Below are 27,742 nucleotides of genomic sequence, written 5' to 3' on the forward strand. Positions count from 1 at the left end.
GAAATCAGTGAGCAGGAACGAGTGAGGGAACCAGAGAAGGGAGGAGAGAAAAGGGCGGGAGAAGCAAAGTCAGAGTGAAGAGGAAGAAGGAGAGAAAAAATACGAAGTGGGGAGGGAGGAGAGGAGAGGAGAGAGGGAAGTAAAGTGAGAGACGCGCAGCAAGGAGGAAGAAGCAGCGGACTCTGTCTCCTCCGATGACAAGTGCAGCTGGCTGGTGCTGAGTGGGGGAAGCCACGCGTGGGGGTGGTACGTGCTGCGCTCTCTTCTCCGCTCCCAAGATGATGAAGAGGCAGTTCAATCGGATGCGGCAGCAGCTCTCCCATCCCAGCATCACAGGACGGTAAAGACCCGGCCTTCAGCTCTTCATTCTCCAGATCCCCACTGGCGGGGCTGCAGGGGAGGGCAGGAAGTGCACCAGCGTGTGTTGAGCAACCCTGCCAGCAGGGCGGGTGGCCGACGCACGCCTGGCCAGGAGCCGGGGAGGGAGCTGTGAGGACCATGGAGGCCCTGTGGTTGAGTGACCGTGGAAGGGGGATGGAGGAGCTCGGAGCAGCACCAGTTCTGGGGAAGCTTCATCTAAACCCCAGGGAGGCTTGGTTAACTCAGACCTCCCCAGCCCTCTTCACTGGGAGAGCCGGAGGGACACAGCAATGTCGCTCACTGGTGACTCCTGTCCTGCTGGTCATTTATAAAGCCTGGTTAACAAAGAGCAGCTGGCTGGCTGGACCGAGCAGTGCGGAGCTTCCATCAGTCCTGAGAGAGAGGCCCAGAATTGCCCTGTAAGCTCAGCTTTGATGATATGGCTCAGGCCCGTGAATATCAGGACAGGTGGCAACCCTAAGCTTGACAGCTAGGAAGGGAGGGCCTGTCGCATTGTGTCCCCTTGTGTGGAAGGACGGCAGCCACGGCACGGGGCAGGGGAGTGTAGAAGTCAGAAGCAAAGGGAATCCCCCAGGGGTAAAGAGGAACAGTGATGCAGGAGGAGGAGTAACAAGACTGAAGGAACATCCTCTACCAGGGCTTCTCTCCCTTCTGGGCTGGAGGCCCCAGTTGGCAGCTGAATCCTCCACACAGTGCCATGGGAGCATCCTCTTGCATCCCCCAGTGTCTCAGAAAAGCCTGCCTGGGACGGAGAGGGGAGCGGGGAGTGTCTCGGTAAGATGGTGAGCGGGGAGGGGGATCTGAGAGTATACATTGCTCCCCTTTCTTCTCTGGGGCTCTAACTCCATTTCCATCCCTGCTGTTCCCCGGCCCAATGCTACCTCTGCTTTATCGTTTTTCTCTCTAGTTGTTCCCGTTCCCATTGCTCTCCCCTTGCAAAACCTTGAAAGCCCTGGCAGGGCTGAGTTCTCCTGTCTCCGTTCTCACCCACCCACACACACACTTTTTTTTTAATGCTAGGAGGCTGAGAATGGCTTAACTTCATCTCACTGTTTGCCTGAGCTCCCAGGCCAGGCGAGCGGGTCTTTCAGAGGGAGCAGTGGGTTATGTTGCTGCAGGCTCTTCCCTCCTCCCCCTCCCTGTTCCCAAAGGAGTCCTCTCCCTCCATTTCCCCTCCTCCTGCATAAGGACTAGGGCAGTTTCAGTACCTCTCTTCTCCCCACCTCCTCTGGATTAAAGGGGTCTCCCAGCTATGCCCAACCAGGAGATTTCATTAGGGTCTGACACAGAGCATCAGCTTGGTCAGTCCACTCTCTCCCTGGCTACGGAGCCACCTCAGCGTCTCCCTTCCTAAGCCTGTTGTGGGATTCCAGTGACTCAGCCTCTTTAACCGCTGCCACCTCCACCCGCCCGCTGCTGCTTTCCCCCCTTCATCTGCCCTTCACCCTGGGCATGACCCCTGAAAGAAGAAGAACCGGAACTGGATGGACTCTAGGGGCCACCCCTGGTGGGAGGAGGTGGAGGAGAAGCACCCGAGCTAGGGCCAAGATCTGCCCAAGTGCCTAGTGATTTTGGGTGCCCGACCCCGAGATGTCTTGAAGGGCCCTGATCACTAGAGGGCGGGAACTCAGCACCCCCTGGCAAGCCTTTCCCATGCCTCCCGCTTCTTCCCATGGGTCCACCTTAGACATGATGACCCAGGACCCACCACCTCCCATCTCCCTGGACTGACAAGAGCAACGTGGTTCAGTGCCCTCCCTCCGGAGATCACAAAATGAAATACGTCTCTCTCTTCTCCTCCCCTCCCCCCTCCCCGACTCCCTCTTCCCCAGATCCCAAGAAACAGCTGAGTTCCTGACTGAAGACTTGCTGCAGGTAAGGCGTGGGTTCGGTCCGCAGGCATGTGTGGGCCTGTGTCTGCATGTGTGCTGAACGTCTGGTGTGTGAGTTTCAATCTCTCTCCGTATTTACATCTAAGCCCCAGGGCAGCCTCAGCCTGGATTGTTCTGCATCTTGGAATGGTGCCTAGATGCAGCGGTGACAGACCTCTGACAAGCATCCCCGGTTACCCCCAGGCGGGACAGCGCTAACCTCAAGCCTGAGCAAAGCGGCCCACTGCTTGGTGGACCCTGCATCCCACGCGAGCTCTGCTGCTGAGGCCTGGTCTATGCGATGTCTCCAGACACATTAGGGATCCCAGTTACAACACATCCGGGCCATACAGGAACACGGGTTGGGTTCGCCTGTGTAGACCAAACAAAATCGTGTTATAACCACATTAAGGAAAATATGTGACGTGGGTCCAGTCTACACAGGCAAAGTCAAGCGGTGATAGAACAGGGTCAGCGTGCCACCAGGCTGTACCTGTAGTGTAGGCAAGGCCTGGGAGTCCATCCCTCTCTGGCAGTGATGTGGGAGGGGGACACAACTCCTCACCAGACCCTGCACACACAAGGAGGCAGCAGAGGGACATGGATGGATGTCAATAGGCAGAGGGAGTTATCCCCAAAAAGAAGGGAAGGTCTCTTCCCTCAAGCACAGCTGCCTTAGTTAGGAAACCCCAGCAGAGAGACCCCGAGGTGACCCTGGAACCTGATACACTGCCGGGGGGGGGGAATCTCCCAAACCCACCCACTTCCCACTTTTTCTCCCTCACTCTAGATTGAGCAGAGAATCGAGCCAGCCAAACGGGCAGCGCACAATGTGTACAAGAGGCTCCAGGCATGCCTGCAGGGGCAGTGTGGTGCAGACATGGACAAACGCGTGGTAAGTGCCTCTGCTGGCCTCCCCCTCCCGCACCTCCACCCCCACTGCCTCTTCAGCCCGTGAAGGAGAAGTGGATATCAGCCCCGCCCCCAGCAGCCCAACCCAGCAGCTGGATGCAAGACCTTGCTGGATGGAAGATGCTTCAAGGGTGCAAAGCACCTGAGACCTGAGTGTCAGGGCTTCAATCTATTCCCCTCTGCCTTGGAGGGCCTGGTTTATGCTCTGTGGAGATCAGGAGGTGGTGATAACAGGGACTGCTGAGCTTTCACGGCTAGCTCACTGCTTCTGCTAGCCATGGGGTGAGACTGGCTGTTACCGGGGGTCGGGAATGGCATGGAGAATGTTTCTCTTCTAAGTCCCTGCTTCTGATCTGGTCCCAGTTTGGGACTACAGTGTGTAGGGGGCTGGGGCATGGGATACAGGAGGACCTTTCTGCTCTAGGTCACCAGGGGTTCTGAGCTGGTCCTAGGTTTGGATTATGCTCAGGGGAATGAGATGCCGAACCTTTCCACCTCAGGGTCACCACTTTCTGTCTGAGATTAACACGCGCAGTACTGATCACCGTCTTCTTGTGCACCTGGCATTACATCCAAACTGGGCTGGCGGCCCATTGGATTCCATGGAGTGACTTGACTATACTAATCTGGCAGTTAGGGTACCCCAGTGGAAACTACACAGGGATTCAGAATGTCTCCTCTTTGACCCCCATGCACCTCTCTGGGCCTGTACTAGCACAGGGCTCCTGATCCTGAACAATCACACTCCAGTCAAGGTATCTCCTTCTCTATGATCCGGCCCCCTACACTCCAACGTTGCGGAGTGGGGCTCACAGATCCTGATGAGCTGTTGGAGGACTCTGCATTGCGGGGACCTCTGCAGGAGGGGCTTTAAATTGTTGGAGAGAAGGAGGCAGGGTTATGGAGCCTTAAAGACCCTAGTAGCCATTTGGTTCGTAGCCCCTCCGCTCTAGCACCTTGGATTCTGCTTTGATTCTCATGCGGGTCCTGGGGATTCAGAGGAGGGACTGTGAGGTGGGGAAGGATGTGAAATGCGTCCGGTGTGAGTTGGCACTTGCCATCAGCAGGTTGTGGTGCTGAAGGCGCCACTCGCCCACTGGAGAGGGAGGGGGGCTCTGACGTCCACTCATTGTTTCCTTTCTCTCTCTCTCTCTCCTTGGCTCTGTGCAGAAGAAGCTGCCCTTGATGGCTCTGTCCATTACTATGGCTGAGAGCTTCAAAGAACTAGACACCGATTCCAGCCTCGGGTAAGAGCTCGCAGGGAAGAGACTAAGGAGCCCTGAAAAGTCTCGGTCCATAGAGTACAATCAGTGCACGTGCCAGGGCACTGGTGCAGGGGTTCATGCTCCCAGGCTGAGCTCATTAGGACCCAGCCCTCCGAGCAGTTGTGTCAAGATTCACACTGCCAGCCACAGGGGCAGGGCAGCACACTGGTGATGGGATTCCCAGCCCACCTCTGAGCACATGCACCAGGAGGGATTTGTGCTCTCAACCCCTGGGATTCGACACCGTTGCCCCTGGAGGGGTGGGCATGGGAGGGTGCTCATGGCCTGCTGTGATTCTCTCTCCCCCTCCATCCATTCCTGCAGGAGAGCTCTAGAAATGAGCTGCTTCATACAAAGCATGCTGGCCAGAGTCCTGGCTGAGTTTGAAATCAACTTAGAGAGAGACGTCTTACAGCCTCTGAATAAACTGAGTGAGGTAGCCCCGAAATCTCTCTCTCATCTTTGCTTTTCCCATCTCTTCTTTGATCTCTCTCTCCTGCCTGCTTTTGCTCTCTGACCCACCTACGCTCCCTCTCCCACCTTCTCTCATCTCTCTCTTTGTGACTGCTTTTACGCAGCAAAACACAGCCATTCCTCAGCAGATAGGTAAGATCTGGAACTAACTCCCCATCCCAATCTCTGCTAGGAGGAGCTGCCTGTCATCCTGAAACACAAGAAGAATCTTCAGAAGCTGATCACAGACTGGAACTCCATCAAGAGCAGGTACTGAGCAAGGGGGAGAGCGCTAGGAGGCAGCTGCAGCAGCCTGAGGTACTCTGTAGGTGATGTACTCTATGATACAGCTGATTGTCCCCTGAGAGTGAGGATTGGAAGGGGACTGACAGCTGCACCCTGAGAGGGTTTAAGTCCCTGACATGCCAGGGTGAGTCTCAGGTGCACTCATGAAGGCCCTTCCTGTTACAAGGAACTGTGGATTCTATTATACAAGCAGAATAGGCACTTGCCTGGGGAAGCAAAATGTTCAGTCCCTCTTAGTGTGGGTGACTCCGGCTGGTGCAGGGGCTATTTGCTTGCATGCCCCTGGCCTAGGCCAGATCCTGGATCCAGGAGTGGTGGGGGTGCTTCCTCTATGTTCACACACTTTGTAGCTCTGAATAAGCAGATCCTCTGCCTGGGGCAGAAATGGAGGCTATAACCCACAAGCAAATGCTTTGCTAAGGGAAGATAGAGGGGCAGCCCTGTTGCTTCTAGGCTCATTTACATATCACCCAGAATTCTGATTTGGATGGAGGAGAGGGATGGGGGGGGTCTGTGCCTCTCCATTTAAAGTGTCAACATCCCTGATATTAAATGCCATGAGGCCTCCCTCTCTGGTCAAGTTGTCGACCTCCTTCTTCTTTTGCAACCCAAAGGCTGAACCAAGCTGTCAAGAACTCCAGTAACAGCACTGGTGCTGGCACCGGTCCTGGGGCGTCGTCTGCTGCCATCAAACTGGAGAACCTGAAGGATGAGGAAGAGGAGGTGAAGAGAAGGGTGGAGCAGTGTAAGGCAAGTGTCTGCGCTACTTGGGGAGGGGAAGCTTATGACACAAAGTGGGGGGAAAGATCTAGGCTCATCTTGAGAGCTGAGCAATGAGCCACTCCTCTCCACCGGTGCGTCCTGGGAGTCCCCACGAGCCAGTCGCTAGTTACGGTCTAGAGCTCCGTCTGGAGTGAGAAGGCTGGTCCAAACGCAGGCAGTACCGGCAGGGTGCTGGTCTTGGTAAGATGGCTGAGTCCCAGACTGCAGAGGAGATAGAAAGCAGGTGGACTCCAGTACCAGCCCTCAGCCCCAGTGTAATAGCAGAGTAAAGGGTCTGAAGCAGCAGTGTTGTGGTTAGAGAGTAAAGCTGCCACAAGAGAGCATGGTGGGGTGCTAACCACAGAGCAGAGGAACCTACAGCAAAAAGGGACATAGTGTAGAACCGGTGGTCAGCCATGTGGCTCAGGCACAGGCCTGGCATGCAGGAGATCTGAATGTAGCTTCACTGCAGACTCCTTGAGGGACCTCGGGTGAGTAACTTCAGCTTTCTGTGCCTCTGATGCCTGGGGATAACAACCCTGCTTTTCTCCCTGCCTGCGTCTGTCTTGTCTATTCAGACAGTGAGCTCTTCCACACAAGGATTGTCTCTCGTGCAGCACCATCTAGAGGTGTGTGGCACCCAGGGTAGGGAGACTCAGGCCCTCCCTGCTCCTCCAAGCCTCCACCCAGGATCCTGGCGCTGGCAGGGGTGCTTGCAACCGAGTCAGCAGGGATCCTCCCAAAACACACTGACCAGTTCCCCGATTCCCCCACTGTAGCAAAGCCCAAGTCCCCTGGGCTACTTCTTACCCCTTTCCCCGGCAGCAAACTCCATAGCTCTGCTGGGTCTCTGGGGTCATCGGCTGCTGCAGCTCCCAGCAACTCGGTTCCCTCTGGACCTCCTTCAGGCGGTGTGGCCTCTGCCTGGGTTGCAGTGCTCTCTGACTGTGCAGTCTGAGGCTCTGGCCACTCCAGGGCTGGAGCCTGCAAGGTGCATCCTACCATCCCAGCATTCCACCCCAACTGAGCAGGGCCGCTGATGCTCTCTTTTGAACTGAGGCTGCAGGTGGTGCATGTCCAGTAGAGCCTAGGAGGCCCACAGAGTGAGATTAACCCCAGCTGGACCAGTGTGTGGCTTGTACTCCCTGTCACAGTGATGATGTTCACTATGTCTCCTCTCCAGGATGAGTACATGGCTGACCTCTATCACTTCTCCACCAAGGAGGACAACTACGCTAACTACTTCATCAAAGTAAGTCCCTCCTCTCCATGCCGTTCCCTCCCTCCCAGACCCTTTCCTCTGTGTATGAGTTTCCTAGGATCTCCACGTTGCGCTGGCCTCCTCCCAGACCCATCCCACCACCACACTGTTGCTGGAGAGAGAGGCTTCTCCCCTGCAGCTCCCGCTCCACCCTCGCCACTCTCCTTTGCATTGCACATCCCATCTGAAAGCGTATGTCTCTGTAAAGTGTCCTGGGGACACGGTGTCTATGAGAGGCGTGTGTGCAGAGTAAAGCTGGGTTTGCCTGTGTTCTGTCTGGCAGCTGCTGGAAATCCAAGCTCAGTACCACCGGAAGTCTCTGGAATCTCTGGACACAGTCTTGGCGGAGCTGAGGGAGACACGCGGCCAGACAGGTGGGTAGGACGAGACGGGCTGGGTCAGGCAGGGTTTTGTGGCTGGCAGCATGACTAAGTACACCCACAATGTATGCGGAAGGAGTACAGTCCCTCTGTGGCTCCCTTGGGGTCTCTCCAAGCTCCCACTGAGCCTGCTTGCAGGGGAGCTGTCTTCCTCACCCCGTTACCCTTACGCTGGCATTGTACAAACAGCAGGAGCAGCAGGTGAACTTTGCTCGCCAAACTGACCCCTGTCAACGTCCCTCAGCCCTCACTGGAAAGACCAGAGCTAGGAGAGGAGAATTCAACTCCTACGGCTCATTCGGCCCTCGGCCTCCCTGCTGGGACCACCCATCAGAAGGCAATTGAGAGCCAGTCGTGTTGTGATGGCGGTTTGTGAGACGGACCCCTGTCCCGCTAGGAAATGGACCGACACCCCTCAGCTCATTTCACGCAGGCCATTGGATGGTTGATGGACGGTGATGAGCAACTGTTCCCTGCCTAGCCTGAGCTGGGCTGGAACCAGAGGATTAGGCGAGAGACTTCAAGGGGGCTTTTGTCCTCCATCCCCTCCTGATCTCTGTTCTCTTTTCCAGAGTCCACTTTGCCTTTGAATACCCCCGTGTTGGGGTATTATGGGGTGCCTTTAGAGACACACCTGAAGACTTTGGGTCGGGAAATTGCCCTCCCCATTGAAGCCTGTGTCATGATGCTGCTGGCGTCGGGCATGAGGGAGGAGGTAGGTGCTGCTTGCTACCCAGCCCTTCTCCCACCACAGCCAGTCCATCCTGCTGTCACGCCCTCTCTCATCTTCCTCCTTTAGGGGCTCTTCAGATTGGCAGCAGGGGCCTCTATGTTGAGGAAGCTGAAATGCAGCTTGGCCAGTGGCTCCAATGCGCTGGAGGAATTCTACTCGGACCCACACGCTGTTGCAGGTATGTGCGGGAGGCCCAGGACAGGGGCGCTGGAGACACTGAATGGACAAGTGGCAGCTCCGGAAGTATGGCATTGTCTCTAAAGCACGACCCTTTGCCTCTTTCTCAGGTGCACTGAAATCCTACCTACGAGAGCTGCCCCAACCCTTGATGACCTTTGAACTCTACGATGACTGGTTTAAAATAGCCAGGTAAGAAAGAACCAGAGAGGTGGACATTCTTAGGCAGGCTAGAATAATCAAAATGACCCCTCTGATTAGAGCTCTTCTGATGGACTCTTCCGCAGGAGTGTCAAACATCAGGCCCCTAGGCTAGATCTGGCCTCCATGATGTATTGATGAGGTTTACATGGTAGTGTTCTGCTGAGAGGTACTGATGACTGCAGCAATCACAAACCTCTTTGAGACTGGGTGGAGCACACTCTTCCATTAACATGACTGTCAGGAGGAGTTAATCAGAACAACACCAACACAGAAGGGGTTGTCAATCAACCCAGGAGTTTGGACCGAGTGGACAGAGGGCTTTTGCTGAGTATTGTTGTGTTTTGTTTGTGTATGTGAGGGAAGAAGCAACTGAAAGCATGGTGCCTAGACAGTCTGACCTTGGAAGAAACCTGGAAAGAGGTTTTTGGGTCAGGGTACAAGCTGAAAAGACTGTTCTTGGTACTGTGGACAAGATTTTGTACATTCTTTGTAACTAAGCAAAACTACATCAAACCACCAATTTCTGCTCTCAACTGGACCGTCCCCAGGGCCTCAAGCTTTGACTAGTCACTCATGTCAGGAGTGGGATCCAGTTTCCAAGGAGAGAGCTTGTGAGCTGATATTTCTGTTGACCCAAGATGGAACAAACAATGGTTTTAAAATAAGCCCTAAAACAGGAGCTGGAGGAGACTTCACAAAAGGCATTAAGAGAGGACCTAAAATAAGAGCTGAAGGTTTCCCAGAAAGGGCTCAGAGATGACTTGCAGGCCGAGATGAGATCCCTGTTGGAGCAGCAGCTACAAAGTACCCAGGCAGATTGGGAAACCCAGCTGCAACACACCCAGGCTGGGTTGGTAAAACAGATTGATGAGATGACCGACAATCTGACTGCCATAGACTAGAAGTTTTTCCACAAAACAGCAGAGACCAAGCAAGTTTAAGCCAACCTGGAACTGGCTAACTGAGATGAGCTGCAGCAAGGACTTAAGGAGCTGTAAATTCAGGCCTAGAAGGAAATCAAAGGATCACTGACCAGATCACAGTGGAAGGCAGCCACCTGGATGAGGAATTGAGCCAGCCAGAGGACGTGGGTAAGACTGGACATTTACAAGTTTTCTATCCTGTTTGTAATCCACAGAGGCCCCAAGGGGAGAGGTTGGCCTGTCCCAACTCAAAGGAGGCAAAACCCCATTATCTTTGAGGGGAAAACTCCTTGGAAGGCTTATTTGGTTCAACTCAACATTATAGCTCCAATAAATGGCTGGAAGGACAGAAAGGTAGGATACTAGCAGCCCACATGGGTGGCCTATCTCTGGTTGTGCTGCAGATCTTACCCCTAGAAAATAGATGGTGTTATCCAGACCTGGTACAAGCCCTTGACATGTGGTTTGGAGCTAGCCATCAACCCGAGCTTGCCAGGGCACAGCTAAGAGCTAGAAAGAGAAGGGAAGAAGAAACCCCACCTGAACTGGCAGAGGGCCTGCAGAGACTTGTGTTCCTGGCATATCCAGATACCACCAAGGCCTTCCAGAGTAAGCTGGCAATGGACCAATTTATAGATTCTCAGCAGGACTTGGACTTGCAGATCAAGATTAGCAAAAGGAGGCAAAAGATATACCAAGAGGCTGGGGAATTGGTCGCAGAACTTGAATCTTTCCGCGCAGCAGTTCACCAGACAAGGAAGGAAGCAGCTGTTAGTGAGAAAGAGGGAAGCCAATTGCCAGGAGCCCTGTAAGTACAACTCTACGTCTAATGTGTATGATGAAAGAGCGGGGTTCTAATCTGTTCTGGACAGTACTGAATGATTAGAAAAACTGATACATTTGGTTTGTAAAAGAAGAGAAATTGACACTTGTGCAAAAATTAAAGGAAGCAGTTCAGTTAAATGGTGATACTGTGACAAAACTGGCCACAAGAAGGATTGTTATAAATGTCAGGCAGGCCAAGAGAGACATTCGCAAATGGCTAGGGAAAGCCTCTCTTCCAATTGAGGAAATGGGGGTACCCCAAAGCTGAAGGGGCAAAGCTTGGTTGGGGATCAGCCCCACCATTTTTGTTTAGATATGGGCATCTGAACAGCAATAATGGGAGTGTGACTGCGATAGGATCTGCAAAATGGCACAGCGATGATTAACACTGGCTCAGACACAGCAGTTCCTCAAACCAGATATGCTACAAAAGTCTAGGGAATCAGGGTTCCAAAACTGAACCACATAACTGGTCTCAAGTTGAGACAGTGATGGGGGCAAAGGCACCTGTCTCAATCTGGGTCTGAAGACTGGACCTCTGGAATTGGAGCAAGAAGTCTGGGTGGCAGAAAAAGTTCATGAACTCATAATTGGCTTGGATTTCATTATGGCTAATAACTGCCAGGAAAAGTGACTTGCAAAGTCCGTCTGTGGAAAGTCCCCTTTAAAGATATGGTCCATGTGAGACAAATGGTTTGTAGGCAATTGATTTGCAGTAAGCAAACTATCCTGCCCCCAGGGGCAGAAATCATTATAACGGCTACATGCTGTAGTAGCTTTCCAGTAAGGAAGTGGTTGAAACATGTTCTGAGACCCAGAGTCTCAGGGATTTCCTAGCTTCTCAGGCTCTTGTGAATCTGAAACAGGAACTGATTCCTGTTCATTTGCTGAATGTTTCCAACAAGCAGCAAATAGTGAAGAAGACAAGCCATTTATTTGGTCCTTAGGGTGTGATTTATGGCTCATTACAACAGTCTATAACCCACTAACAACCCACCATTTTCAGAGCTGAGAAAGGCTCTGGGGACGGCTCCTGTCTTGGCCCATCCATGTTTCAAACCCCCTTTCCGACTGGACCCAGATGCTAGTGATTACAGCATGGGGGGCAGAGCTTCAGCTTGGCTGGCCCCTGAATCCGAGACTGGAGCTGTGGAAGTTGAGGCTGGAAAAGCTGTTACAGAGGTGAACCTCCTGTTCAAACAGAATAGGGCAGGGGCTGGTTCAGAAACAACGGGCATCCCTCCGGGGCTGATCAGGGCCTCTCCCTAGCTGTTTAAAGAAATTCCATCAGGGGACGAAAAATCTGAGAGGGGTTTGGATGGGAATAAAAATTAAAAATCAATTTGGGCTGGTGATGTGAAAATATCTTGACAGAAAGCCACTGTACAGATAGAGATCATTAACCTTGTATCATTTTTAATTTGCTAAACTATTCATTTTCTTTCCGTTTGGGATGGGTCATATAGGGTGCGACCCATCCATGCCTAGGGTAGCCTACCTGAAAATGCCAAGGTCAGGGCAGGCTGCAAAGATTCTCCCAAACTGGTGGCTAACACTGCAATTAGATTCAACAACCAGTCACAACAGTGCTTCCAGTCTCTCACACTGGTTATCAGGAACGGAAGCTACAACAAGAAATACACATCCCCCTTTATTGCACTCCAGTCTCTGGCTCCCAATCAGCAACTGAGTCCAATAAAGAGATAAGTTATTAAAACTCTATTCCCTTTACCAAAAATGTTCTCCAGATCAGTGTGAGTTTGGATCTTATAGAAAATACCATGCTGTCATCTAATCTTTTAGTAATTAAAACTAAAGGTTTATTATAAAAGGAAAAAACAAACAAGAAGAGAAATGTTAAATGGTCAAAGCAATCAGATATATACAAATGACATTAAAGTCCTTAAAAACAACAAGAGTCCTGTAGCACTTTAAAGACTAACACATTTAATTTCTGCAGGCATGAGCTTTCGTGGGCTGTAACCCACTTCGTCAGATGTTACAGCCCACAAAAGCTTATGCCTGCAGAAATTAAATTTCTTAGTCTTCAAAGTGCTACAGGACTCTCGTTGTTTTTGCCGTATATAGACTAACACGGCTATCCCTCTGGAATTAAAGTCCTTATATATCAGATTCTCAGTAGAATTGTGGAGTTTGCAGGCTTGTACAATTCCTCTGGTGCACATTCAGTACCTGGATGGGCTTCAGTCCTTTGTTTCACAGTTTGAGTTGTATTTAGACTTATAATACAAAACTGATACATACATATAAACATGCTTATCAATCTTAGTGGATAATCATGACTTTTTCATCGGCATCTGACATGACATATCTCATGCGAATTATTGTAATTTTGCAATATTGATATCAGTAATCTTATAAATGGTCACCTCTAATCCAGACAGTGTCATGCAGGGCATTTTGGAGCACCATCAAGATGATGGACAGAGCTAAAATGGGCGGAGTGTTATGCTGGGAAGTACTAGTGATTGCTTTGATCACAAATCTCTTTGAGTGGGAATACACCCTGTCAGGATGAGTTAATGAGCCCCCCATACCTAACACAAATGGGGGTTGTGAATGTACCCAGGAGTTTGGACTGAGTGGGTGGAGGGCTTTTGCTGAGTTGTGTGTGTGTGTGTGTGTGCATGTATCTGAGGGAAGGAGCAACTGAAAGCACTACTGTGTCTGATCCTGGAAGAAGCCTGGGGAAAGGTTTTTGGGTTGTGGAGCTGAAATGAGTGTTCTTGATGCTGTTAGCAAATGAAGCTGTTTCCTGCTATTTGATTTCTTCTGCGTACAGAGACACCGAACTTTGTACATTCTTTGTAAATAAACAAAACTGCACCAAAGAAATACCTGACTGAAACCAGTAAATATGTCGATAATATTTTCATCCTCTGGCCAGACGTGACTTTAACTCCATCACAGATTTCCCCAGCTACAACGACCATCACTCATCCATTAAACTCTCTCTGGAACACTCCCACTCCAGCATCAACTTCCTGGACACCACAATCGGCTTCAACAATGGAACTCTACAGACAACCATGTACAAGAAACTCACAGATCACTACAAAGTAACCACCCCAAAGACACCAAGAAATCTGTTATGTACCGCCAGACACTCAGACACCAGGGGATATGTTCCGAGGGGAAAGTCTGAGATATGCACCTCTCAATAAACTCAAAACTGCCTTCACCAAACAAGGACATTCCGCCAGAGAAGTAGATCAGATCATAGAACGGGTCACCTAAATACCCCAACAGAACCTGCTTCAGTACAGAAATAACACCCCTTCCTACTAGACACCCGTAGTTGTCTCCTACCAGCCCACACTGGAACCCATACCCAATGGGGACCCCATCCTGAAAGAAATCTTTCCTGAACCCCCTCTTCTGGCCTTCAAACACCGCCCCCCCAAAGTCTCCAAACTCATCATCAGAAGCAAGCTCCTCACAGACCAAGACGCACCAACTCAAAGCGGTACCAGGCCCTGCCAGAACAGATGCAAAATGTGCAGACATACCTCCTCTACTATGATGATCAACATCCCCTGCAACACACCTTTCAAGACCCATGTCTATCACAACATGTGGTGTACCTTATCCAGTGCACTAACTGTCCCAATAACAACTACATGGGTGAAACCAGACAATTACTATGCTCTGTAGTGAACTCACACAGGAAAATGATAAAAGACAAAAACAGCCTGTCACCTATGGGTGAACACTTTTCACTTCTATATCTGAGCTCTCAGTCATCATCTTCAAAGGAAACCTGCACAACGCCTTCAAAAGACGAGACTGGGAGCTTAAATTCATAACTCTGCAAGACACAATCATGGATTGGCTAGAGACACTGGATTTATAGCTTATAACAACAGTCTATAACCCACTAACAAGCCACCCTGCAGCTGCTTTCCCCTCCCCCCACACTTCCTTTCCTCCCTATGACCAAGTGGTGTTAAAGGGCCACTTCACCTTGAATGGTCCCTTGAAATATGTGTTAACTACATATGCTAAACAATCTGTTCACATCTGGTATTTAGCTGTGACACTGGAGCCAGGTCTACACTACACACTTACTTAGGTTGCTCAGGGGGGTAAAAAGTCCACACCCCTGAGCGATATAGTTACACCAATCTTAACCCCCGTGTAGACAGCGCTATGTCAGCAGGAGAGCTTCTCCCGCCAACATAGCTATCGCCTCTTGCGGGTATGGAATTATTAAGCCAACAGGTGAGCTCTCTCCTGTTGGCTTAGAGCAAGAGTAATCAATAGGTGAATCCCGGACCAAATCTGGACCACCAAATGCATTTGAACGGACCCCAAAATCTTTTTATTTACTTATTCTTGGGGTTTTTTATTATTATTTTCTCTGGAGTCTGGACCTTGACTATACCTTGACCAAGAAATTTGGACCTTGACAAAAAAATAATTGACTACCCCTGGAGAGTGTCTTCACTAGAAGTGCTACAGCAGTGCACCAGGCTACAACAACATTGCATACCCCTTTCTATTCTCTACTGGAACATCCCCAGGTCCCCAAACTTGACTAGCTACTCAGGTTGAAAAGGGGGCAGCACTATATTCCCATTGCCCAGAATCTAAGCTTTCCTTTTAAAAAAGAAAGCTATGTTTCTAGCCCTCTTTCTTGCAGAGAGAATGTTCCAAATGTGAACTGAGTTGAAGCCGGCATGCAGTGCTGTCTGTCTGAGTGTGCAGACAGCCTGAAACAATTAGTCAGATGAGTGAAATCTGCTGGCCCCTATTCATCTGATTGGAGTATCAACTTTAAAGTCCAGTGATGATGATGTTTTGTCAGCATTAACTATTTAATCACTAGTCATTTTAGGGGATGGAATGGGGTAAGAATGATGGGTGTGAAGCCAGTTGGGTTGGCATTTGGGAGCTGCTGTGGGGAAGGAAATGCAGAGAAAAGAACAGAGGAGACTCACAAAGACAAGGAAGGGAGAGAGAGAGAGAAAGGCAGTGGGGAAAGGAGAGAAACAAAGGGAGGGAGTAGCAGTGATCTAAATAGGAGCAGATTTTCTCCTTAGTGAATGCAACAAGAAGACATTGGATAATAGTTGGAATAATAAAAATAATTGGAAATAGCGGGCTGTTTAGTTACTGTGTAAAGAGCATATTCTCCCCTTGATCCCTTTGCAACCCCCTACTGACACCAGAAGGGTTACCACTGTGCATTGTGGAGAGTACCTAGGAATACATTACAGAATTCAGCCCTCTTCCCAAATATGTCTGACACCCTGTTCTTCAGCCTGTATTGGAATGGAGAGGGGAAGGGGGTTCTCGCCTCTCCCTCTGACACTGCCATCATCCTTCCCTCTCTCAGGCCAGATTAAATCTCTTCTTTTCCCTCCCGGCTTTTTCAGTTTCAAAGACCCAGAGGATCGCCTACAGAGCCTCCAAGACACCTGCAGAAAGCTCCCCCAGGATAACTACAACAACCTGAGGTAGGGGCAGGAATCCATCAAGCTAGGCTTTGTACTCTGCCCATCTCCATGGTATCGTGATGCCTCAGCTGGGGAGCGATCTTCTGTCTTCTGAGACCCAAGGCTACTGTCCTAAGAGCACCCTGGCCTCAGCTTCTGGATGGCTCCCAGGCAGCCAGAGACCAGGATGGGAAATCCTAAGCTGGAGTTTAGTGTGTTACAGCACACAACGCCTGCCCCTCAGACAACGGGCCCAGCCTTTACAGTGCCCTCTGCTACCCCAGAAGTGGAACCCTGGTCTCCTGCATGGCAGTGCAGGGCACTCACCCTGAGACCCACAGCCTGGTCTGCACACTACTGCCAGCCTCACTTGTTCTGGGGGAAAGAGACCCAGTTGGGAATCCCAGTCTGCCCATGTGGCTATGTAGAGCACTGACTCGTGGGGCCACGAGGGGCAGCACTCCCCTGATATTTACTAACACCCTCCCTTTTTCAACAGGTATTTGATCAGGTTTTTAGCCAAGCTGGCGGAACACCAGGAAGTGAATAAAATGACCCCTAGCAATATCGCCATCGTCCTGGGCCCCAACCTGCTGTGGTCACCACAGAGCGAAGGGTAATGCACGGGGCTCCCCAGGGTGCCAACAACTGGGGGTGATCCAGGGCATGACCCTCTTCACCATCACCTCTGAATGTTTCCTCTACCAGCGTCCCCACGAAACAAGCACTGTGGCAGGGAAGCAGCACCAACCCTGGCTGGGATTTATTAACCATCAAGGGCAGTTTGAGAACTTTTAAAGATAGGGGTTTTTTTTAATACCAATGGTCCATAGAGCTCAGTACTGACCTGCAGCACTTGCTGCTGGTACATCCTGAACTCCACTCCACAGCTTCACTAATGTGCCACACTCCTGACCTAGCCCACACCCTGCTGTTCTGGTCCTAGGCCCCTGCCCCAGCTCTGCAAATGCACCTCAGTCCTCACCTGATGCACTCCTTTCTGTTCCAGTTCTGCCCCACCAACCAGCTCAACTAATGTACCTCAATCCTGGCCTGCTGCCCTACCCTTCTTCCTTTCATTGTCTTGCCCCCGTCCCACATCTCAGCCCCTTCGCCTGTCCTGACCTGCAAACACCCCCTGCTAGTATTGTTCTAGAGGGGAAGCCATGTTAGTCTGTATACAGCAAAAACAAGGAGAGCCCTGTAGTACTTTAAAGACTAACAAATTTAATTTCTGCAGGCATAAGTTTTCGTGGGCTGCAATCCACTTCATCAGATGCAAGAAATAGAAATCAGATGGGGGTATATATATACATCCAAGGGTAAGGAACAACAATGGGGAGGGTAGGTGTTAGCAAAGTCCATTCAGTTAAAGTAGTTGTGGCCTAGTCACAATCATTGATTAGGAGGTGAGAATGTGTGAACAGTGACAATTACTTCTTGTAATGAGATAACCATTCCAAATCCCTATTCAGACCCAGTTGGATTGTGTCAGGTTTGCAGATGAGTTCCAGCTCTGCAGTTTCTCACTGAAGTCTGTTTTTGAAGTTTTTTGTAGAAGTATGGCAACTTTCAAGTCAGCTCCAGAGTGTCCTGGGAGATTGAAGTGCTCTCCGGCTGGTTTATGGATGTTACCATTTTTATGTCTGATTTGTGTCCATTTATTCTTTTCCGTAGTGGCAGTCTGGTTTGGCCAATGTACATGGCAGAGGGGCATTGCTGGCACATGATGGCATATATTACATTAGTAGATGTGCAGGTGAATGAGCTCCTGATGGTGTGGCTGATGTGGTTAGGACCTGTGATGGTGTCACTAGAGTTGATGTGTGGGCAGAGCTGGCAATGGGATTTGTTGCAGGGATAGGTTCCTGGGTTAGTGTTCTTGTTGTATAGTGTACGGTTGCTGGTGAGTATTTGCTTCAGGTTGGGGGTCTGTCTGTAAGCAAGGATAGGTCTGCCTCCCACGGCTTAAGCGAGTGAGGGATCATCTGCTAGGATAGGTTGTAGATCCTTAATGATGTGTTGGAGAGATTTTAGCTCGGGGCTGTAGGTGATGGCCAGTGGTGTTCTGTTTTCTTTGTTGGGTCTGTCCTGTAGTAGGTGACTTCTGGGTACCCGTCTGGCTCTGTCAATTTGTTTCTTCACCTCTCCACGTGGGTATTGTAGTTTTAAGAATGTTTTATGGAAATCCTGTAGGTGTTTGTCTCTGTCTGAGGGATCGGAGCAAATCCGGTTGTATCTTAGGGCTTAGCTGTAGATAATGGATCGTGTAATGTGTCCAGGGTGGAAGCTGGAGGCATGAAGATATGTATTGCGGTCAGCTGGTTTTTGGTATAGGGTGGTATTAATGTGACCATCCTTTATTTGTATTGTAGTGTCCAGGAAATGGATTTCTTGTATGGTCTGGTCCAGGCTGAGGTTGATGGTGGGGTGGAAATTATTGAAATCCCAGTGGAATTCTTCGAGGGACTCTTTCCCATAGGTCCAGATGATGAAAATGTCATCAATGTAGCGTAGGTAAAGGAGAAGTGCTTGGGGACGAGTTTTGAGGAAGCGTTGTTCTAGGTCAGCCATAAAAATGTTGGCATACTGTGGGGCCATGCGGGTGCCCATAGCTGTGCCACTGACTTGAAGGTATAGATTGCCTTCTAATCAATGGTTGTGAATAGGCCTCATCTACTCTAACTGAATGGATTTTGTTAACACCTACCCTCCCCATTGTTGTTCCTTACCCTTGGATGTATATATATACGCCCTATCTGATTTCTATTTCTTGCATCTGACAAAGTGGGTTGCAGCCCATGGAAGCTTATGCCTGCAGAAATTAAATTTGTTAGTCTTTAAAGTGCTACAGGACTCTTGTTGTTTTTCCTGCTAGTATTGCCCCTCTCCCCCACAGGTCTGCCAATTCACCTCCCTGCTGACCTGCAGCCCCCTTCCAAGCCTCATCCCCCTAGCACATAGCTCTGCCAGTGCATGGGGGAGTTGTGCGAGGGGAGCGACTGAGACCCAGCACACTCGTGGCAGGCATGGCCTACGACAGGTTGAATCCAGGTTTTTCAAGGTGAAAGGACAGGGTGCTCATTGCACATCACCATGTAGCCCACACTCAGTACTACGCCCCACAGCTGTGCTTTCTGCTGTGAACCCCTGGTGTTAATAGCACCTGGCGAGTTTTTTGCTAGCTCTGATGTCTCCCATGAGTCCCCTCCAGACAGGCTCCATGTTCAGTAGGCAGACAGTCGCATGCGCAGTTCCCAGAGGCAGAGCAACGGCTGCATTAACTGTGGGTCTCTAGCTCCACCCTAACAGCTCCTTTCTCTCTGTCCCTCAGAGACCCTTTGCAGCTAGACATGGCCTCTGTGTCCTCCATCCAGGCGGTGGGCGTCGTGGAGACCCTGATACAAAATGCCAACACCCTCTTCCCTGGAGGTAAGGCATTGCTGGTGCTAGACTGCAGGCTGGATCTCGGCTCTTCTTAGGGCAAGGCCAGTGGGGCCAGTGCAGAACAGGTGGGAGCGAGTGCGATTCAAAATCAGACTCTCCATGCTCAGCATCAGGGATGAGAAGGGTGCAAAGCAAAAGGAATGAGCCACGCTGACTGAAAGGGGCTATGAAGGGGTGCCCCATCCAGGTCTGTTCCCTTCTGCTCCCCTGCCCTGACTGGCAGGCTGGCAGCTGCAATGCAGACCATGAAGTGCGGTTTACAGCAGAGTAAGAGGGAGATCTCTGAGGAGGCATGGCTAGGCTCCCCACCCAGCTCTCCCCTCAAGGGCTCGGAAATCCAAATGGCTCACTGTGAAATTTAGGGCCCTGGCTTCAGAACTGGACAGGTGAGAACCAGGAGAAACCCTTGGGAGCCTCATACAGTGACAACAGGCTGCCCGGGGGCTCTGGGGCTGAGCTAACATAGTGACGTGGGCAGTGATGACCTGTCTTCTGGAGCATAGCTTCCTTCTCTCACCCACTCCATGCTTGAGGCAGCAGCCCCCGGGACCTGCAATGCATGCTCTTGGGGGGCCGGGGGCCTCTTGAGGGGAATGATGTCTGTGCAGGGGTAGGCGAGTCTACACTGATGGGAACTGTCTGCCTCCAGGCTGCGGGAGGATACATGGGGTGGCTGTTTTCCTGGAACTCCAGGCTGTGTGATGGGGCTGGGAGAGCTGCCTGCTCCCAGACTGGAGGCCATTACACTTGGGAAGAAGAGGGTGAGGGGTCCCTGGGAGGAGGGGAGCAGGTGCTGCAGAGTGGTCTGTGTTGGCTGCGCTCTCCCAGGGCACACATGGGCTGGCTTTGCTCTGGGCTAGGGCAGCGTTTGTGCGGATGCCGAGGAGGGTGCTTCTCTGCTGCACTAATTGGCTCTGTTTCTTTTTTTAAGAGATAGATTTCAACGTCTCGGGCATGTTCGCTCCCCCCACGGAGATCCTACCCAGCGAAGCCCCTCCAGTGGAAGAACCCTCACCTCAGCCCCTGCCTGCCAGCGCCCCCTCTCTAACAGCTGGAGTAGCGTAAGTGTCTGGCAGTGAGTGAGGCTGGGCTGTTCTGGCTGTCCTCTGCCCCCTGCAGTGAGCTGGGGTTCCACACCATAGCCAGGGGCATCTTCTGTGGGTGACTCTAGATACAAACTGAATCCTTCTCCCTTACCTGGATGTTTGGGGTTGACTCTTGCACTCTGAGCCCACCACCTGAAGAGAGAGTGCCCTGAAATGCACTTCCTTCTGCGCTGGGGTGTGAGGAAGGATGGTCCAGCAGTTAGTGCCCTAGCCTGGGACTCAGGAAACCTGGCTTCAGTTCCTGGCCCTGCCACAGACTTCCTGTGTGACCTTGGGTGCCTCAGGTAATCTGTCTGTGCCTCAGCTCCACAGCTGTAAACTGCGGATAATGGCACTGCCCTACCTCACTGGGGTGCTACAAGGTTCAGTACACTGAAAACTGCAAAGGCACTCGGATGCTATGGTATTGGAGGCCGTACAAATAGATCCGAGTATAGTGAACTTCAGTATCAGATCTTTCCCCTTTTCTCTCTATCCCCCTCGCCCAGCCCCAGTGTCCTGGAGAAGCTGCACTGCTGACCTATGTCAGCTGTACAGCTGCCTCTGCATCCCACACCATTGTCTCCTAGCTGTATCTTCATGGGTGTCAGAGGGGAACCCCTTGCCATGGGTGTCACAAGAGAAGAGCTCCATCTGCTTCCCCAGTGAAGCATGTCTTTAGCATGGTCACCCTGCACCAGTTCCTGCTTGGCCCATCCCACCTCCCGCTCAATATAATTCATCCTGGAACTCTGCACGTGTGCGTTCACAGCCCATGCAGCTAACAGCGTGATCAGGTGCTAAGTGTGTCACAGCTGCATGATGTGTCTCTGGCAGACACACGTATCTGACACCCACAGTTCATATCACTGGCAGGTGCGATTACAGAGACCTGACTTCTCTTTCCCCACAGCAGGAGAGACCCCGAGACAACCTCTGGACCAGTCTCCCCAAACACGACCAGAACTTCTCCTAAAGCTGCGGGGCCCTCGCCGGCTCTGCCGCCTGCTGACGACACCACATGCAAAAGTAAGTCTGGCGGGCTGACACACCTTGGTGCGTGCTGCCTGTCTCGCTTCAGGTGCGTGGCCCAGGCACCGACGTGCTGCCGATGGAGCCACAGCTCGACGGGCTCACCAGTCTGCTGAGGGGAGTACCTCGGTTGGATGGGACCTACACTGGCATACGTTGGTATCAAGATCCTGCCTGAGTGGCACCACCAGTGCTGGCCCCCCATCTCGCCCTCACCAGCCCTGCTTGTTCCATGAGTGAAGGGGACACGGCAAATGATAATGTTGGGGACAGCCTCTAAGCAAGGCTATGATCCAGACCTGTGGGGAAGGGGTACGGGCCAGGGGACTTGAGCAGATCCTGGCTGGGCACATTGGGATATAATACCTCATCTGGAGGTGGAGCTGGGAACGTTTATCATGCTGAGGCAAGTGAGCTCTGGCCTCTCCAGCTGTTGGGCTTCTCCCCAGCCATGGGACCAGCCTCTGTCATGCCACAGACGTCCCTAATGCAGTTCAACTTGTGTCTCCTCTAGTGCAAACAGAACAGCATTGTGAGGCATTAATGCCTTTAAGCCTCTCAATTGACCCATCCCACCCGTTCTGTGGAGGCAGCAAGTTCATCCTATGGGCGTGGGGAAGGTCTTGGCACTCTGCATTGGCGCCTCTGGCCACAGATGCTACCAGGCTTTTAGGTCTGGGCTCCCAGTCAGGGGTGAGGGCCTCGTTGGGCTGGGCACTGTACAAATACACCATGAAGAGCTGGACCCAGCCTTGTCCAGTTCTCCTTGGCTGGAAGGCAAGGGGCTGCAGTATGGGCTTTGGCATGTGTGATTGGAGCACAGGACAGGAGAGCCAGGAGTCAGGCTGCAGGCCTTCCTTGTCAGGACCGTATGGATGGAAAACAAGCTGGTAAAAGGAATTTTGTTTCCCTGTTTATTTTGCAGTGAAGCGAGCTGCCCCAGGCCGACCCACAATGCCCCCGCCATTGGTGCAGTCTCGAACCTCAACTCCCGTGCCTCAAAACCCACCTCCTGTGCATGAGAGCACAGCCAACCCCAAAGCTCTCCCTCGCCGAACGGTGGGTGGGTCCATGCGAGCCCCCACTGTCCCACCTCCACTCCCACCCCAGCCTGCCAGACGCCATAGTCAAAGTATCCCGCTATCCCCCAAGCCCTCACTGACTCCCAGGTTGCCTCCAGACACCAAGAGGGATGAGGGCTCTGCAGCTGGCCAACCTCCTGCAAAAAGCTACAGTACAAAAATTGCTGCAGACTGCACCCCAGAGGCAGAAGGGCCAGATGAGCCATCATCTCAAGGAGGACTAGGCTCTCCAGCCATAACCCAGCCAACTGTCCAGTCCCCAGAGAATGACTGAGACACACTGGAAGCTTTGGAGGCATCAATTCTCCTGTCTGCCTGCCAAGGGTCCAGGAAGAAGGAAGGACTAGTGCTTCTCCAGAATCCAGCACATCACATAGCCAACAATCTATCTAGCAGCTCAGATGGGACCTTGTGAAGATGGTCCAGGATGATTCATGGGACTGTGTTTCCTGGGAAGGTAGTTCACACATTTCCAGCCTTGAAAGTGTTCCCCTCTCCTCCATGTGCTTCCCTTCTCTCTCTTCCCAACACTCCCTGCATGTGCATCTCTGTCCTTTCCCATCTCTTCCTCGCATGGGCAACCTCACCTTTCCCACTGCTCCCGTCTTTTCTCCTTATTGGCATCTCGTTGCCTACGGCTTCCCAAAAGTACGAATGAATTTGCTCTTTACCCTCCAACCACCAGGAACTTTCCATATGAAAACACAAACTCCAGCTCCTGGAGTTCTAGGATCCTGCCAAAATCTAAGGAGATAGGGGTCATTAGATGCTTATCTAGCATACCCCTCCCAGCCTTCCCAAATGATTCTGCTTCAGTCAACCAATCTCAGGTTTCCTAAGCCCCAGCTCTTGCACCTCCAAAGGATGCTCGCTCAGACTCTAGAGAGCAAGGAGTTCACGGCTCTTCCTTCTTTTTAAAGACTGGATTTCAGTTACACGACAACCCATCTGTATCCAAAATGGTTTGGCATCATTCAAAGCATATTCAGATAAATGGCGAGTATGCACTGAATTGCAATTGATTCACACAGCGGAGGCTGTGACTGAGATGAGGTTTCCAGTTAAGGAGGTTTTCTACATATGCAATGCAATAATTCTGTGCCTTTGGGATCAATTTTGCCCTAAAATGAGTTTTGATAAATTCCTCCCACTAAGAATCTCTGACATTGGTATGGTGAGGTTTGGGGTAGGACTATTTTTTTAGTAGGTTGCAGATAAGTTATTTAAAGACTTGGGGCCAAATTTATAGTTGGTGTAAACAAGCACAATTTAACTAACTTCAGTGGATTGAGTCTGCATTCATCAAGGCTGAATTTGGTCCTGGGATTGTACATGAGAAAACCCAGTAAAATAAATGCTTTCCATCTGTTGTTTTGCGGTAGCTCCATTTCCTTTGGTAATTTACTTTTACAAATATATATAAACTGAACATATATACACTGAATGCTTCTAAGGCTGATCCCTTCCTCTCTTCATGGAGAATACTGGGAGGTAGGGGACCATCCTAGCACTGAGTTAACAATGGGTTCCTCCCTCCCCACCTGCCATTTTCCCCTAGCATCTGGGAATACAACACTTAGTTCTCTACAGTGCATGAAAATCACATAAGATCTGGGTTTCCTCTCCTCCCAGACAAGTCCCAAATTGTTACAACTCTTGGGGTTGGCGGTGGAAAATCCTGTTTAAAGTGCAGGATGCAGGACTGTCCTGTAAGAACTGGGCTGGGCAGTGCACCCTAAGTATGGACCTGGAACCTGGCTAGTACAAGCTGAGCAGCATGGGTACTATATTACAGTCACCATGGGTTAGAACTGTTAGGTGACTAATGGGGGTAGGTCCCAACCTGCTGTGCTTCACTCCTAACAGGTTTCTTCCTGCCTTTTTGTATATGGACTAGCAGCCATCACCTATAGGGCATATGGTTATGGGGGGGAGGCAAATCACAGCATGTGTGGGTGCTTTGGTACATGGAGGGAGGTGAAGGACCAAAAAGGTGATGCAACTGCTTAGTGCAGTGGTTCCCAACCTGTGGCCTGCAGGGTCTTTCAAAGTGGCCCGCTGCTCCCCTCCCACTGGCTGCAGAAGAGAGCCGCTACCTAAGGACACAGGCGGGGTGCATTGCTGCGGGGCTACAAGACCTGTGCAGGCTCCTTGCTGCAGCCCAGGGGACTGGAAATCAGCACTCCTCTCTCCCTGGCTCCAGCAGGGAGCATGGTAAAGCTCTCCACCTGGGTCCCTAGACGCTGGGGTCCCTGCTGGAGCCAAAGGGAGGGAAGCACTGATCTCCCATCACCGTGGCTGCAGAAGGCAGACACTGCCCAGGGACTCAGGTGGAAAGCATGGTGCTACAGGACGCATGCAGTGTCCCTGCTGCCTCCTCGCTGAACTCCTTTCGTTTGGCTGCAGTGAAGGACGGGTAGAGGGCTGCTGGTGGAGACTGGTGGCCCTTCAGGGTTGTAACAGTATCTGTGGCCCTTGAGACAAAAAGGTTAAGAGCCACTGGCTTGGTGGGCTCCATAAGGCAGGTTAACCCTGGACTGAGCTCCCTGGTAACCCCTCTCCACCTCCATCCCAAAGAGCAGGGATTTCCTCCTGCTGTTTCGCTAGCTACCTGGCCATCTAGTGTGTGGATTTTGCCACTTGCGGTTGCCCCTTCGTGGCCAAGCAGCTGCCCCTGCAGGAGAGTATCCCAATACCTGCATATCTAGCTACTCCCATGACCCTCTTCACTGTGGTCCCGAGCCCCTGCAGCCCACCGGGGGTGGAAGGAGCCGGGGTGGGACACAGGGCGCCGCTGCCAGTGTATAGGCCCGCCCCCAGCTCCGCTCTCATGGCTACTGCACTGGCAAACACCTCGGGGCAGACGCTGCCCCGCCCGGCGTTTGTACAGCGCCTGGCACAAGGGTCCCCCTCTCCCTGCCACCCCGTGCAGTCAGGCAGGCCCTGATGAGTGGGGGGATGTACGGTGCCCAGGTGGGCAGGACGCCCGGCCGGAAACTGCGGAGCAGGTGCTGCCCAGCCGGGGGGACGGGTGTAGACGGGCGGCTGTGCAGCACCGGCCCGGCCCTCAGGCAGGCGCGCGCATATCACGCGGGAAGTCCCAGCCCGGCCTCCTCGCAGCCACGCCCCACGGTCGGTGACGGCCGCCCGCCAACGATGCGCACCCGGCCAGGTACCGCCCCGCCCCCCAAGCTCAACCCTATTGGCTGCGGCAGGCCTCTAGCCTCGACTCCAGCTTCGACCGCGCTATCCGCCTGCCAATCTCTCTTTGTCCCGCCTCCCCAGTTTCTCGGGTTTTATTAGAGGGCATGCATTCGCGTCTGTTACTTCCTTAGCCCCGCCCCATTTCACTTTACGAACACCTCATTGGCCACTCTGTCACTGAAAGCCCCTCCGCGAGCTGTCATTCTACCCGTTTTCCACGTCCCGCGCATTTTACAATATTTTATAGGCTATTCAGTCTGTCACTCTTCCATGGCCACGCCTTCTCGCTTATTTCCTGCTATTTGAGAGGCTAAGGTAGCCGCCACTTTCCTTTTGCCCGCCTCCCTACAGCTTGCTTTCTCCCTTGTGATAGACCATGGTGGCTGGCGTTCTTTCCGGCCTATCCGAGCCGTCTCTCTTCACCCGTTACAGACGCTCCGCTGTTGTGAGCGCGGTAGACGGAGTCGGACGCTGATTGGCCCTGAACACCTGTCAATCCGTCCCTATCTTTCCTCTCATTGGTTCTCGCGGGGACGGTCTCAAACAATCTCTCCTCGCTGCCCCTGAGTCCGAACCGCTTTGCTTTTCGGCTTGAATGGTGGGCGTGGCTATCTCTCCCTGCCCATCAAACCTGTCCGCACCACTAATTGGACCCTGAGACCGCGCCGCCGGTTGGGGGCGGGCTGTCGCAGTTTATCCATCAGGCTTCTGCCCACCCCCCTCCCATTCCCTGTGGTGATTGGACGGCGCTGAACAGCCCCTTCCGGGTGGGCGGCCCGTGTGGGCTTGTCCATCAGGCCTTTGCGTGCGCTGATTGGCGGCGGCGCCCGGGCCCCGGCCCGTGAGTGGGTGACGGGTCGTCATGCCCGCGGGAGAAAGCGGCATGGCGGGCTGCAGGCGGCTGAGCGGGGCGAGCTGGCGGGAGGTGCTGGGCCCGGCGCAGGGGCTGCTGTTCGACTGCGACGGGGTGCTGTGGGCCGGCGAGCGGGCGGTGCCGGGCGCGCCCGAGCTGCTGGAGCGGCTGAGCCGCAGCGGGAAGGCCGCGCTCTTCGTCAGCAACAACAGCCGGCGCTCGGTCTCCGAGCTGGAGCGGCGCTTCAGCTGCCTGGGCTTCCGCGGCGTGCGGGCCGAGCAGGTCTTCAGCTCCGCCCTCTGCTCCGCGCTCTACCTGCGCCAGCGCCTGCTGCTGGGGGCCGGCGACGCCGCCTGCCCCGGGCCCGGCCGGGTCTTCGCGCTGGGCGGGGAGGGGCTGCGCGGGGAGCTGCGGGACGCCGGGCTGCGCCTGGTCGGGGAGGGCGGCCCGGCCGCCGGGGAGGACGAGCCGCCGGTGCGCGCCGTGCTGGTCGGCTACGATGATCAGTTTACATTCTCCAAGCTCTCCGAGGCCTGCGGCTACCTGCGCGACCCACAGTGCCTGCTGGTGGCCACCGACCCCGACCCCTGGCACCCGCTCAGCGATGGGCGGCGCACCCCGGGTGAGAGGCCGGGGGGGGCTGCGGGGAGGGAGGCTGCAATCTCCGCTGGTGGGCTTTGTGGGCTCCGCCGCCGCAGCGCCTGGGCCCCTGTAGACTCAGGCCTCTTTCCCCGGGAGCTGCTGCTGCTGCTTTTCACTGCCCTGAAGTTGCTGCGGGGGCTGAGCCCCAGGGTGCAGCTCAGGCAGTTGCCTCTGGTCTCTGAGGCCAGCCCTGTGGGCCAGTAGGGAATTGGGTCTCTGACTGACTCGGTCCCTTCTGGAGAGAAGGTCGGCTGTTGGTGTCCATGGAGATGAGGCCATGTTACAAAAAAAGCCACCTATCCCACGGGAAACTGCACCAAGAGCTTTAATTCACTTCCTGCAGCCAGTGGCTGGGCTGGGACAGGGGACCTACAGGTGAGAGGTGCCATGCCTCTTCCTCAGGACCCCCTTCAGATGATGATGATGACTGATGGTGGTTCTTTTTCTTTATCTTATTATTTGTATGGTGCCAGTGCCTAGAAGCC

General features: G+C 52.7%; 1 protein-coding gene across 1 annotated transcript in view; it reads left to right on the forward strand.

Moving 5' to 3' along the window:
* Positions 1–281: 281 nt before the first annotated feature.
* The window catches only part of SH3BP1 (SH3 domain binding protein 1), a 29,899-nt gene continuing 2,438 nt past the window's right edge, over positions 282–27,742 (forward strand). Inside the window, exons 1-20 of the mRNA XM_067558946.1 lie at positions 282–340; positions 1,019–1,155; positions 2,214–2,256; positions 3,043–3,147; positions 4,335–4,411; positions 4,754–4,865; positions 5,076–5,152; positions 5,803–5,938; positions 7,134–7,202; positions 7,495–7,585; positions 8,164–8,306; positions 8,391–8,502; positions 8,612–8,693; positions 15,853–15,933; positions 16,412–16,528; positions 19,247–19,344; positions 20,291–20,420; positions 21,361–21,473; positions 22,402–22,831; positions 26,642–27,237. Coding sequence (XP_067415047.1) covers positions 1,079–1,155; positions 2,214–2,256; positions 3,043–3,147; positions 4,335–4,411; positions 4,754–4,865; positions 5,076–5,152; positions 5,803–5,938; positions 7,134–7,202; positions 7,495–7,585; positions 8,164–8,306; positions 8,391–8,502; positions 8,612–8,693; positions 15,853–15,933; positions 16,412–16,528; positions 19,247–19,344; positions 20,291–20,420; positions 21,361–21,473; positions 22,402–22,831; positions 26,642–27,237 — 2,689 coding nt within the window. The 5' untranslated portion in view covers positions 282–340; positions 1,019–1,078. The remainder of the gene's footprint in view (positions 341–1,018; positions 1,156–2,213; positions 2,257–3,042; positions 3,148–4,334; positions 4,412–4,753; positions 4,866–5,075; positions 5,153–5,802; positions 5,939–7,133; positions 7,203–7,494; positions 7,586–8,163; positions 8,307–8,390; positions 8,503–8,611; positions 8,694–15,852; positions 15,934–16,411; positions 16,529–19,246; positions 19,345–20,290; positions 20,421–21,360; positions 21,474–22,401; positions 22,832–26,641; positions 27,238–27,742) is intronic.

This window comes from Emydura macquarii, unplaced genomic scaffold, assembly GCF_026122565.2.
Source record: "Emydura macquarii macquarii isolate MOO-44397 ecotype Brisbane River unplaced genomic scaffold, CSIRO-AGI_Emac_v2 contig_2205, whole genome shotgun sequence".
Classification (NCBI taxonomy): domain Eukaryota; kingdom Metazoa; phylum Chordata; order Testudines; family Chelidae; genus Emydura; species Emydura macquarii.